At 37.2% G+C, this 14,587-nt stretch overlaps 1 protein-coding gene across 4 annotated transcripts in view; it reads right to left on the bottom strand.

The window, feature by feature from the left end:
- LOC111852786 (dachshund homolog 1-like) overlaps positions 1-14,587 on the bottom strand; it is an 80,785-nt gene that overhangs the window by 41,704 nt on the left and 24,494 nt on the right. For all 4 annotated transcript variants that reach the window (XM_023829033.2, XM_023829031.2, XM_023829034.2 and 1 more), the window contains exon 2: positions 3,850-3,965. In XM_023829033.2, the coding sequence (XP_023684801.1) occupies positions 3,850-3,965 (116 nt within the window). The remainder of the gene's footprint in view (positions 1-3,849; positions 3,966-14,587) is intronic.

Below are 14,587 nucleotides of genomic sequence, written 5' to 3'. Positions count from 1 at the left end.
TTAGCATGAGGCTGCAGCATAAAATGTGAAAACAAGATGAAGGGTATGAATACTTTCTGAATCCACTGTAATCAAATGTCAGTTGGTTTTGAGCTGCTTAATAAGTACCGTAATTTCTGTACTTTTTCTATATAAAATCCTTACTCTCATAATCACTTTGAAATAAATTGTCTACATATAACTAATTCATTGACTAAAAGTTATCAGTACCGTACAATCAGTTCAGCATGTCTAGGAAAAAAATACACAGTGTTTATCTGAAAACAAGACGTGTGAGTATCACAGGTTGTTACAAGTTGATGTTTTTTTTTTTTTTTAAACGTAAAGCCGTGACTTTACTATCGCCTCCTAGTGGCCAGCAGTGGCCAGGCATGTCTGCTCTGTTATATTGTTACACAGTATTTTGTGGTGAAGCTCAGTACATGTCTGAAACATGTACTGAAGAAAAACAGATTTACCCTCCTACAAGGGCAAACAACGGCAGTCTCTGATCTGCCTGAAACAGGAACTCAAAGGAAAAACACAGATAGATACAGGAAAAATATTTACTGTTCTTCAGTTAAATCATGTCAGAACCTACCCTAACACAATCAAATATTAACAAGAAAACAAATTCAAGTATATGTACCCAGATCAGGATCAGCAGGGGGAAAAAAACCTGCATTCAGAGTGTTTTTGTTTCCATTTCGTCAGAGATGTTGAAAAAACAGGCAACTGAACAATAACAGTAACTACTAAGCATCACATTCCTGATTCATCAAACTGATTAATTTACCCAACGGCAAGTCCAAATATGGTTTTCATTGCTTGAAATTCCACATTCCAAATAAAGGTCTTTCTGCAAAATTACATTTCTCCTATATTACTAAAGCAACAGTCTACGGCGAGTAAGTCTGTGTCAGCCCTAAGATTACAGACAAAATGTGTAGCGCTGAACCTTTTATAATGTGCTAGCAAAGTAAATTAAACCGTTTCCTTCATTTTATTTAGTTAGTCTACATGAGAGTAGAATTGTGTTGGTAGCCCTCTGGTCTCAAAAATATAGCATAGTGGGTTCCATGACAAGTTTAGCTGTGTGTCTGAGTGTGTGTGCGAAATTTGAGTCTTCTGCTTGTGTGGATTTCCACTCCTATCCCAAAGACATACGGTCTGAGTGGATTAGTGACTCTAAATTTCCCTTAATGTGTCAGGGTGTACCATGCCATAGACTGTGGTTTGGTATCCATGCTTGCTGTAAACTCTGCTCAATACATTATAAGGTTATTTTATTCTAAACAAACATACAATACTGCAACTGTAGTTAGAAAAGGAACGGACCATTGCTCCAATTTCAGCATGGGCTTGCAAAAGAGACCCAATTTATGAGCAAAATCATCTGAGCCAGGTTTCATTCTAACATTCCATTATGCTGACTTTTATGAAGTACGCCTTTTGCTTAGTATTCCTCTATATATCTGAGACCTCAAAACAAACAGCTGGACTAAATCCAGGCAAAAAAGGGTGTAGAATTGGTTCTGATCCGACATCATATAAATTTGTTTTTTATCCAGGATAAAATCTGAGCTAATGTTTGAACCTGGATCTAGAATCCATGTTATAATCCCTCACTCTAAACTTCCTCTCCTCCAGAACCTGCAACCTGCTCTCCAGATCATGTATTTACACTTCATCACATGCATCACCCATGCAGAATACCTGACTGCTAAACATGGGAAAGAGGAGAGATAGTTTCTAAAATTAAATAATAGAAGGTATGGGTATTCCACCTTGGTTTAAAGAAGATGTCACCTGTTGGTGTGTCAACCAAGGGCAAATAGATGGATTATGAGAGCCACAGGTTCTGCTATGGATGTGGAAACTCAAAAACTGTATCATTGTGGAGAAGACCTTATACTTAGCTAAAGGTCCATTCCAGTCCATTCATTTTCTGTTTATTTGGCTAAAATTAACATAAAACATTTCACTCATATTCCACCTCTAACCCCCCTCCCCCCAAAAGCATTTTTAAATGCGTTACATGCTGCATGTTAGCATACCTTGATTGAATTTAAAGTAATTGCGAATGGGCAAACTAAATGTAAACATACAAGAGTATTAATATGTGAAAACGCATCTACTGGAAATAAACTCAACCTTACGGTCAAGTTTTTTTAGCACAACTCATCCTTGCATTAGCTGAGGACAAGCTTAACGTTTTTTGGCTGGATAATTAGCTAGATTTAGTACATGTTGTCACGTACAGCTCATAGATAATTAAGTTACAGGCAAACAGAAGAGACCCAACTAAACACACCTTTAAACAAATCACAGCTGAAAACCCAGGACATGCTGGTGCAGATAACATACACAAAATCAACCTAATCTATGACTCACTCAAGTCAACACGATCATTTCAGCATTGCACTTCATGCTCAGTAGCCCAGCTGTCTTGCTTAAAGTCACTGGCAGTGAATGGACACAGTGCAATTATTAATAAGTACGTATAAAACACATAATATTAAAGTTACATTGTGTACATTGTCCTCTATAATTTAATGCTTAAAGCACACTTTACAGGACATGTCTGTATTATTCAGGTTTATCCATGCTGTCGTGCTGCAGCAAATAGCAAGTGGGCAAGTGTAGTGGGACCACAAAAGTATCACGAGGGAACACAAAAGGATTGCAAGGGAATGCAAGATTATAAAAAATATATATATATTTCCACCCTGACCTCTTAGGGGCTATGTAGCAGTAGGAACTGGACAAAAATCTGCAAATAAATAGGGGGAAGTCACAAATGTAACGATTAACAAATAGGCGGGATGTGATCCACAAATGTGCAAAACACATCACTCCATATTTTTATGGATATGATTTTACACAATATAAGTTTAAAAAAAAAAAACATATTTGTGGATATTTTTGGATTATGGTACATATTTGTGGATTGTCTTCTGTGCGTTACAAATACTAAAGTCCAGTACAAACTTCCATAGAAGTGTCACATCCCATGTGGTGCAACAAATTGTCGCCCAAATGATGAAAAAATGTTGCCGGAAACAGTGTATTTTGAGACACCGCGAAATAAAAGCATAATATGAAACAATAGACATTTTTATTTCGCCATCCAATATATATCATCATATTGTACAGCCCTAGATCCTTCCGTGTGCTTTTGAATTTTGAAAACCATTTGGTCCCAGTGCAGGCATGAAACACCTGATTACAGCTCCCGTGTAAAGGTAACGTGTTTTTATGCCATCTAAAACATACACATAATCAGCTTGGATTTAATCTAGGGTGAAAATTCAAAGAAACAATGGCTACTATTGTGAATGAAGAATGAAAAACAGCATAAATATTTAACAACATAGGTGATATTTGGTTGGGTGTTAGCAAACGTCTGTTTTTAATCAGTAGAACAACATTCCAAAAACGGCCACAGAGACAAAAGACGATACAAATGAAATGTGAGAATGAGCTTCCAGAAAGTGACTGAATTTTTCTATATTGAAGCTTGATTAAATAAAGTAGCAGCTTGATGCAGCAATAGAGGAGCAAATCATCGTGTTGATCTGTGTGCTGATGGACATGTTTCCTCATTCTGGCTGAATGACTAAAATCTACATGAAAGGATATTACTACATTAAGATAAATTCTTATAAAATACAATGGCTATAATAGGTATTGCTTTTTCAAAGGAAAGGAGAATTCATTTTTATTAATTCAAGCATTTATATATTATTATTAAATTTAAAAAAAAATTAAACACACTGAAGAATCTGATAGACTTCTAGCTTAAACACCAGTTCAGACTGGTTAATGGAGGCCGAGGAGACGTCACTGGAGAAAAGGCCCAGAATTTACCTGCTGGTGGAATGACAGCTGATGACATAAGACTGGGTACCGAGTTCAGCATGATATGCGGACTCTCTTGCGATGAGACACTCTGTGACCTTTTTGGGGGCCTTCCTGGCCTGGAACTGAAACGGAAATGCAAGGAGAGACGGGAAAAGGTAAAAAGAGTAAGCAGCAGAAGAAGGAGGGGGGGGAGAGAGAGAGAGAGAGAGAGAGAGAGAGAGAGAGAGAGAGAATTAACTTTCGGGAGACATTAAAATGCAATTTTGCTCCGACCACTGAACATATACTGTAAATAAATTCCTTTTACGAAGGGTCGCTTTCTGTAACTCACCATAACAGACCATTAGTAATTAGATTATATGCTGAATTCATTCGCTTTATTGAAGATCAGCTTCTTTTTGATGCATAATTCATAAGCCATACCTCGTTACCTTATTCTCCATATTAATATCATGTCACAATTTGAATTGCCCTGTTGGTGTATGCTAAAATCGAGCATATGGTATTCAGCTTCAGAATTACACCTTAACTGGTTCTAATTATTGCATTTGGGTCACTATTGATTTATGGGCCTTCTAAAACTCAAATAAATGCTGGTTTTGTTGCTAATATTTTTTAATGAATTGTGTTTTATGGCTTTTTAGGTATGAATAGGTTTTTTAGGTATCTGAAAGATGTTGGCTGCCTAAAGAATTATGTTTGATTTAATACTTCAGGTCATTGTCAGTTGGTGCAAAGGAGTGTTTCAAACTTGCGTAATGAAAATGCTTTAACACCTTACGGAGTAATGCAGCATGTTGACACTTTACCCGTTTCCAAATGTCCTATAAACACATCTTTTAACAAGTCAGCTGGCTACATTCTTGATTTCAAGATTACTGGATTAATCGATTTGCAGAAGGCAAATTCCATCAATAATAATAAAAAAAATCACAAGTATGCACAGTATTCAGTGCAGGAAGTTCTTGCAAGAAATGTTATTAGTGCCGGAATGTAATTTGCTGCTTTGAGACCCAATTCAGTAAATCATACATTTTATACTTACGCCACGTTCACACACATAGAATAGGATTCATAGTATTCTTTTGCAAAATGACTTCCCATGTTATCTGTTTCGATGGAATATTTATCTATTGTGTACTTCGCACCATCTTAAAAATAATTTTGCATACAATGCATTGGATGTGCTTAAATATGTTTAACATCCAAGAATGCATCATTGTAACAACTTAATTAAATATCACTCATAGGCTGTATCACTCATAGACTCATTAAGGGGCAAAATAACAGAATTAAATGCAGTAAAACCCACAACATTAAATGAAAAACACGCTTGTTTTAACTAAGCAAGCCCACACTAATTATGAATGTTTTATGTTTATCTCCTAGGCTTCTCTGGCTTCTATTTTGTAGGAAAAAAATGTGCAACTCACAGCTAAAAAGGCAGGGAACAAATCGGCATAAGCTCAACAAAGCTGTTGCCATAGTCATGCTCCTATAGATCTCTCTCTTTGATCTCATAAGGAACTGGACTGACACACGGTCTCCCTCTCTCCCCTTCTCAAAGCACCCAGATGAATTATTTATGAATGGCTATAACAAAACAATGCTCACTCAACAACATTACAAGTACCAATGATGAAGGGGGGAAAAATGCCCGATCCATGATGTTGTATCAGCCACTGTATTCAATTTGCAGGGCATTTATCCAAGGTGTTTTGAAAGCTTGGCTGCCATCAGCAAGTCCCATGAAATGCATAAATACAACACGAATAATACAGATCTAACTAAGCTTCTGCAAGTATTGTATTTCAGCGGCACTTGTGTTGCTTAACTTGTCAGCGGATTCCTGCCCACAGTGACATATCCTCAACAGTTGATGTACATGAGTACATACATTGTTTTCTGTGCTTTGATGTCATATTGTATTGTCCCCACTGGTGTAACTCCATGGGTGATCAATCCTCAGGAATGTTTAGAATGGTTAATTAACAGTCACTTTTAACTGGAAGGTTACGTAGAACTCTTGCGTACCTTAAAATCAGTTTCAGTGTTTAAAGTCTGTCAGGGAACAAGCCAAAGTAATTTATAGGAGATAAAGCTCAAAAACAACTTTTTCAACACAAGCCATTTTCCCCTCACAATGACACAGTAATCTACCCAAAAGGCAAAAATACAGAATGTCCATTCCGATGGATATCTCTCACATCTGTCCCATTTTGAAAAGAACAACGTCGCTGAGGGAAAGCTGAAACTTAACCACATCGCCAACAGAGCAAGGCCTCTTAGCAAGGCTGCTAAGATCATAACGCTGCCCCCTAACGAGCAAAGCTACCAAATGCGCTCACACTTCCTGTTATTCTTGCTGAAGCAATTTCGTTTCAAAGAATAGATAAATATTGCTTTCCTAATGGGCTTTTTACTCCATGAAGCTAATCAATGGGTTTTCCAGAGAGTTCCTGGAAGGCCATCCCTAAATTGGTGACAAGGCCAAGGTTCTCTGGGGCAAAGGGTCCCGGGACAGTGAGGGCTCATCGAGTTATTTGTAATAAAGCAGATTCAGCGCCTCTGAAGGGCACGGAACAACAATCCCTTCTGGAGGATTTTCAGACATATGGCCGGGGAGCCGGACTATGGGACACTAACGCATCAAACAGGGCAGAAAGCTCATTATTTACATTGAAGACGCTTCATGCTGCTAGCTAATAAACATACAATATTACAAGCTTATCACAATTAAAATCTGTCTCTTTACAGGTTTCCCCACGGTTCAAGTATCTTGTGCTGTTATAATTGATTGTTACGAGGTTTTAGAAAAACCCCAAAACAAAACTAAAGTCGTCTAAAAGTCACTTTTCTTTAGAGGTTTCAACCTCCAGACACATTTAATATACTAAGATAACAAATATATGTATTATATACCAATATACAGCAAGGGTTTATGCTGAACAATATGAGTATTTGGCTAAGCACTTAAGTATAGCTTTTTTTGTTTTTTTTCACACTAATCACACGTTATCTTCTGTTTACAAACCTTGTTAGCAAAAGGAAAAGCTGGAACCTGATAGTGTAATACACATCACTGCTGCTACAGCCAATCACATACACCCCACCGCCCCCCCCCACACACACACACACAAAGCCTGATTCAATACAGCATCTGGAAGGCACAAACACTTTCTTAACTTCTTCCTCATATTCTACAAAAAAACCAAAACACTTTAAAAACCATGAATGTGGTGAGTCACTATAGCCACCACTGTCAATCAACAAAGAGCTTCATCATAACTGAATATGCATAACAGTATAGGGCAATGCTTATCAATCCGGTCCTAGGGGACCCCCAGGCCAGTCCACATTTTTGCTCCCTCCCAGCTCCTGGCAGGAGAAACAAAGACAAAGTGCAAAGACAGTACAGTACACAAGGCGCAAACAAGTAAGTGCAGGACACACACATTTAAAACGTACACAATACTTAAACAGCATTTTAAAAAGGAACATTAAGAAAGTAAATGTAAATAAAAATAAACTAATTAAAGGTACCTGTGCAATTACATGTGCAAAAAGATAGCACCGGACTTTTACTGTGGCAAAGAATGGACAATCTTAAAGGCAAAGGCAGACAGTTCAAGTCCAGAAAATAAAAATCCAGACCAAGATTTTGTTGCAACCACCCAGTTGAGTACTCTGTGACCGTAAGACTTTATGCCCAACTGGTTGGCTGAAAGGAAACCTTGGTCTGGATTTGTACTTTCCACCTCTCCTTAATGGTATCAATTTATAAGTTTCTATAATATTAATTATGCATGGATAATTAGAATAAAAGGCTGTGTTTTAGCTTTTATTTGAAAATGATGTCTATATTTTTCTTGCATTTTCGAGTTGCATTCCCATCGAAGAACACCTGATCAGTATGTCTTTGCCCCACTAAATAACTTCCCCGCACAGAGTCAGTCTGGCCCTATTAAATATTAACCCAATGTCACTGACCTTTTAAAATCTCCCACATAGAATTTTTAATTGTTCCCGTTTTATCTTTCTGTTGTAGAGAGTAAACAAATTACCAAAGTAGCCTTTATCACATTGAGTAACCTTTTAACTGGGGGGATTATTACTCATTTATTTTTCATTTCTTTTCCAGCAATACCCACACATGCCTCATTGATTCTATTTTGGGTTGGACTGGGAAATATATTCATAGTTTAAAAAAAAAAAATAAACCATGTAACATGAGAATATATTGGAAAAAGTCTTTGGAATCACTAGACGGGGCTCTGTATCGCTACATGTTTGTCTGTCTGTCAACAAACATGTATAACATGCGTAACTATGCATTTACCATCAATCACCATCAGTGTAAAATGCATATGCCTGACAGAGTAAGAAAGAAGCACAGTTTAGGGCAATGTGCATTTTCACAGCTTCCACTATAATGTAATTCAAACAAGGGGTTTTGTATTCATCGAAGTAATAAAACAAGCAAACAGCAGATCCCTAGAGACCAAACGCAGCCGATCACTGTATTCAAACTGCTGTTTCTCTCCCCTTGCATCCATTTTCAGCAGCTTGATTTGCATAGAGCTGCTGTTGTCTCTTGATCACACATGTCAAAGGCTCCTTCACCCACGTAGCTCTCCTCTCCTATCAGATCCAAGAGGTTGTACGCGAGTGGTTTATATAAAGTCCTTTATCCCATTTGTTAGGAGCCAGAAACATCCTCTTATAAAATGGTTTCAACAGTCAATGAGACCAAATAATTTACTGCATGCAGTCTGTCGATGGCAAATTGTAAATCAGTGTCTACACTTTGCTCAGACATGTGAAACTAGCGGGCAGGTGAACACCATTCAGTACAAGTGAACAAAAAACATAAATCATATTACGAAAATGGCCTTTAATACAGGATGCTGTATTAAAATGACTTTCGGTAAATAAAATACAATCAGTTACTAACAATGTTAATGCAGAAATAACAACAAAACTCATTTAAAATAAATTTTATTCTATAGTTGTAAAACCCAGAATTATTTGTAATAATTTCAGTTGTAAGTAATAAAGAGCGAACAGGCTGCGCACATCACACAGACTGATGAATGCCTAATTAGTTGACAGTATTCATTCCCAACTGACGACATTTTCAATTTAACAGATACTGTACCGCTTGCTATAAATCAGATATGGCTGAAAGCAAATGCAGTTAATCAAATGTGTAAAAATGAACACTCTCCCGACAGTGAAAATGAGATGTGTATTAATTGCAGTGTCTTTGGTTCGCAAAACAGAACACGCCTTATCTTCAGACTGTAAGGAAATCTTATCTAACTTCTCTGACTGATCTTTCATTTTCACAAACTGGGTCTTCAAAATAAAGCTTTAAAAACGTACCAGTCAGGCTGCCTTTCAGGATATTTAATTAAAATCTAATCCTGCATTCATTAAGATTCACATAAATTAAGCTGTCATTCATAAGATTTATGGATCCCAATTTGCATACTGCATACAATTCATCAATTACGCTAGCTGGGAAGGAGCTCATTTTGCTGAGAGGTACGTCTCAACTCCCCACATCTGGAACGAGAGAATCAGCATATCCTGATTAATCTAATTTTCCACCCATGCCTTAAACACCGTGTGCTACTCAGCTGTACCTTTCAATTACTTTTGTTTTTCTCAGCATGCAACATCCAATGAGAAAGAAATATAATATGAAACAGCATTTTTATTTTGAAATTGTGTATATCAACGATACACGTTTGTACACCTATAATTTAAAAATTACCAGAGGAGAATCAAAACGAAACGTGCTTGTTTTAGTGAGTCAATTCAAATAAAAGTATACATGTAGGTACCATGGGTATTCTTGTGATTTTGAGTTCAAGGAGTATTGTATTTGCCAAATGAGAAAGAATTTAAGCTTTAGTATGAGAATCAGTGAAGATCTGCTTAGAACTTAGCTTAGAACTTAGAGTAGTTTAGAATTAGCTACACTATTTAATGTGGCTGTTTTTCCTTGTTAGTAATCACTAACGTACTATATCCAGTTATTGAACATGAGACATTGGCTATATTAAGAATTACCGAAAGAAACTAAAGTCTTGCCCATTCTTCATAATTCATTATCAGAAACAATGACACACACACTCTAAATATCTTGTTGACTTAGCTCGAGTAGATTTTAATGTGGATCTGGCAAGTACACCAAGCTGAATATTTCACATTGTTCTCAATGATGGGATCCTGGGACAGGTTTCTTCCAACACAACAGCTGTGACAGAGCAGCCACTTTTCTGCTGATGACCTCATAAGTGCTGTAATCCTTCAGGAGAAGCCGTGACACCTGCTGCTATCGCCGCGTGGCCTCGAGTAGGAATATCCAGATGGTGTCGCAGGTACGTGAACATGAACACCACAAAAGCCTCCGACTTACCCTACGATGATTGATTTATTTCTGATACATTACAAAATCTGCAGAGAAGCCCTGCTTCCGATAACACTCCCCTAGGTCTTAGCAACACGGCCACATCACGTAGAATCTGCTGAGATTTCGGAGGGAAAATAACTTACAGCAGCGATAAATGCCTTTGAACTTTACATGAGCGAAAGCACCTTAGACACAATTGTATAACAATTTCAAATATATAACATGAGCAGTCATAAATCTTAAGCACATGAGCTTCTTATTCCCGATGAATTGCAGCTCCTCTAAGAATAAAGCCGTCAACACTGACTTCTAATAATTTGTAGGCACTAGGGGGCTGACAGCATGACGAATATCATAACAGGCAGCTACGAAATGGAACAGTTGTAAGATCAATATCGCACTAGAATATAAGAGAAAAGCTACCCTTTCTTGGGCGGCTGCAGTACAGATGAAATGCATTTTTACGTTCTGCGCTCATGCTGAGTCTGCGCAACATCAAAACCATGTCGGAATGAAAAGCAGAACCCAGACCAGGCAGCCACGTTTGTTTAACACTGTTACAGAGCGCGAACGTGTAATGGCCCTTACAACACGGCTCTATAAATAAAACGACCAGAAATGAAGATCATCATGTTCCATTTTCAGCATGAGTATATATAAATAAAGTGGTGTGAAAGATTTTATTTTTTTTTAATTTAGGCAGAACTTTAAAATGAAATGAGATTGGTATTCATAATGTTCCAGCTCCATATGTTCTAGTTACAAGGATAGTGTATAAAAAAAAACAAGTTATGCTAATATTTTTAATTATATAACCAAATAAACAAAATGGTCAGAAATAACACTCATAATATTCCATTTACAATAATAACTCGTTAGCAGTATTATTAAAGGGTCTAACCTGGAGGAATAGTATAAATTAATACAATCCATCCATCTCCAGGTTTTCAGATCATCCTGTGAGAGGCAATGGCACATTACCGTGGTCAGAGGTCCCTGGGAAATCTGAGAGATGCGAGGTCCTTCAAAGGTACAGTAAACTTTAGTAGAAACTTAAAACATGTGCTGGAAAAAAAAAATAATTTAAGTTTTCCAAGTGATAATTTCATAGATCGTAATCTAACATGGATGCATCTCCAAATGATTTTCATTTAACCTCAAGAACATAATTAACTGGAAATTTGCGTCGTGGCAATATAGTGACATTTACAGCTACTTCACCAAAACGGGGAAAAAATTAATTAAAGTCATTAACATTTTAATTACAAATATTCGGTAATAATCTTGATCTGGTAGTATCCTCCCCCTTCCCCCTTCCTCCCGGTAATAATCTTGTTCTGGTTGTCGACCCCCCCCCACTAAATATTCTCCTAAAATGAGGGCTTTGCAACATGGGATAAAATTAATGGGACGTAACAGATTCCATGTTAACAGTGAGTGAAATTCACTGCATCATCTTAGATGTTTTTTCCATCTGCACCGATTTCCAACAACCACCAGCTGTACGAGGAAACATTCATTAGGAAACGAAGCTGACATGGTGTAGATGCGGGATACGGTGGGTTGTAAGGAGGAGGGTGTGTCACTGTGTGCTCAGGGGAGCAGGGATTCAACTTTCTGTTAAATCAAAATGTCACCAGATTGCCGCTGAACGCTGGCGTTTGTTGGTTATCCGGGTTTCCTGTCTGCATACAGAGGCGCGCTGCAGCTGTGTTCCCTACTTCTGTCTACCTGCGAGCAGCTCTCAGATCCTCATGAATAAAACGATGATCACATTACTATTGAGGGAAAACGGACGTTCACCTCATGTCGCATATGAACTGGATCAAAGCAGGACATTGTAATGTTTAAAAAGATTAAATGAAAGAAATGTAATTAAACTAGACCATAAATTAATTGTTCCTCTGAGAAATACCACATTATTACAGTATGTAGCCTGTACTACAACTGTGTTTGTAATTCAGTTAATAAGGGAACTATAATAATCCCATCATAATACATTTACATCTATGGTTATTTATTTACAATTATACAACAGTTGGTTCCGACCAAGAAATCTAATTGGACAAGAGGCGTTCGATGAGTGCTATGAGTCTGGAAGCAGCGCTCATTAGCAAATAAATTAATAATAAAAAATTATAAATAATAAAAAATAAAGGATGCGTCAATCCCGCAGATATTACTGGGTCAAGAAAACGCTAGATGATAAACAAGTGCAAATGTCTGGTTCTGTTTACACTGACTGAGGAGCTTCAACCTTTTATTTTGTGATGTGAGAGAGTTTTCAGTGAGGAAATACAATAAAAGTACTGTACATAGTGTGATTTGCCTATGACCAAATCACAGCCGTACTATATAGGAGTACAATCACACTCCTCCTCGCATGTTATTACGAAAGTAACACAAGGCTAAGATACCAACAACTTACCAGAAGTAGATTCTACATACATACAAACCTGTCAGCCACGGCACACAATTATCAATAATATAGTTTCTCCTCCCCCCAATAATTACCTTTTTGTCCAACGCAAAGAGGAAATGGCTTTACATACAGTTGGAAAGAGCTCAACCGTGTTTTTTTTATATATATATATATATATATTTTTTTTTTTTTTTCCACCCAGGTCTGTTCTGGAACTCTGTGAAGAGCAAAATTAGTTGAACCTGTAAATGATTAGTCATTTATTGACCTGAAATGTCTTCACACAATTTAAGGGGACACTGTTTGCATTCCTGACTGCCTGTTGATTTATTACATGCCATTCCTATATTATGATTTCCCCCCACCCTCAAAGTTCACTTTTTCCCCACTTAGTATTTAAAACAACAATTATGCTCCAACGTTCCAGGATTGTTCCAGTCTTTACTCATTTAAACCACATTCTTATACAATTTTAAGCATCAGATTCCTGCATGCAGACACACTTACAATTTATTTAGTACCGAGTCTAATTTTAAAGTCATTTATAAAGTCAGTGTAAATTTAGTCTAATAAGTAACAGGGACTGTATCCAAAAATCTGTTTATTTGTCACATATGAAATTTTACGTCCTTGTAATTTCTCATATCTGAAATCAATCTGATCATCTTCTTAACCTTTCTTTCCAATTAAGTTTGCTGCTTTTGCATTAAAGTTTTGCCCATGATATGAGAAGTGGAGCTATTGCCCCCAAATCCTGAGTTCATTATTATTTTTTAAAATCCTTTTGTAAAGTAAACCAGCGTTTTTTGCGCCATCTTGCTTACAGTGTTACACGGTCTCTTGCATGGCACGGATTTGCACGTTTCTCTTGGGCTTTTCTCCTCTTCATTTCTGAACAGCTTTCTCCTTTTTCTCCTCTTTCTCCTCACCTTTCTGTGCCCTTGATCAGCCCATTCAAGCAGAAACACAGCAGTGAGGGAAAGTTCACCCTAACCAACCAAGCTTAACCAAGCATATTATCTCACATGTTAATTACCAGGCGGGAGCTGCTGGGTAGAGGGAAATCTCTCTTTCCAGGAGAATGTTTACATTCTTCCTCATCTGTTATGAGACAACGCCGATTTACATTTCTGTTCCGTATACGTAAAGTCTGTCTGAAAACATTCTGTGATCACTCAGCAAGTACAAAACAGTAATTGTTCTGCTCAGTTATATCAACTTTACTGTACTACATAAGCAATACCTCCCCTAAATTACAGAACAATACAATGATATCATTATATCCAATTCATTCCTTATTGCATTCCATTAATGTCTCTCTGGACAGCAACATATATTACAATCAATAGTAATAACAAAATAATTCATAGTTACCATTCCTTCAGTTGTATTTATTTCTTGAAAAACAGCTTAGCTGTTATATGCTAAATCTCAGTGAGGTCATAATATGAATGTGGACATACAGAGGTGCTTTTAAACAACAATAAACGATACATACAATAAAGAAAATGAAGCTGTCTTCAAGGGGCATTTCTCAAGGCACCAATTCAATCCCCTCAGCTTCATACATAATGAAGCACATAAAGTACCTGATGCCACTGTTAGGAAACACAGCACAACACCTATAAGCCACAAGCAGCATCTGCATTTCTGTTATTAGTATTTTAATAAAGAGAAGATGGGTAACAAAGGAAGGGGATACTGGACTGCAACTTCATTATCTGTCCTTCACTTTAATGAGGTAATGGCAGGACATAACAGCAACATGATCTAAAGCGAATGATCATGTTTGTCGACATCACTGTACCAACAAAGAAACCAGTGTCACACCAGAAAAATCACGTAAATAGCTGAAATGAAGGAAAACAGATCATTAGATCACAGGGGAGAGATGATGGATG

Source organism: Paramormyrops kingsleyae, chromosome 16, assembly GCF_048594095.1.
Source record: "Paramormyrops kingsleyae isolate MSU_618 chromosome 16, PKINGS_0.4, whole genome shotgun sequence".
Classification (NCBI taxonomy): Eukaryota; Metazoa; Chordata; class Actinopteri; order Osteoglossiformes; family Mormyridae; genus Paramormyrops; species Paramormyrops kingsleyae.
Note: the sequence above shows the minus strand (reverse complement) of the source record. Positions and strands in the feature narration are given on the sequence as shown.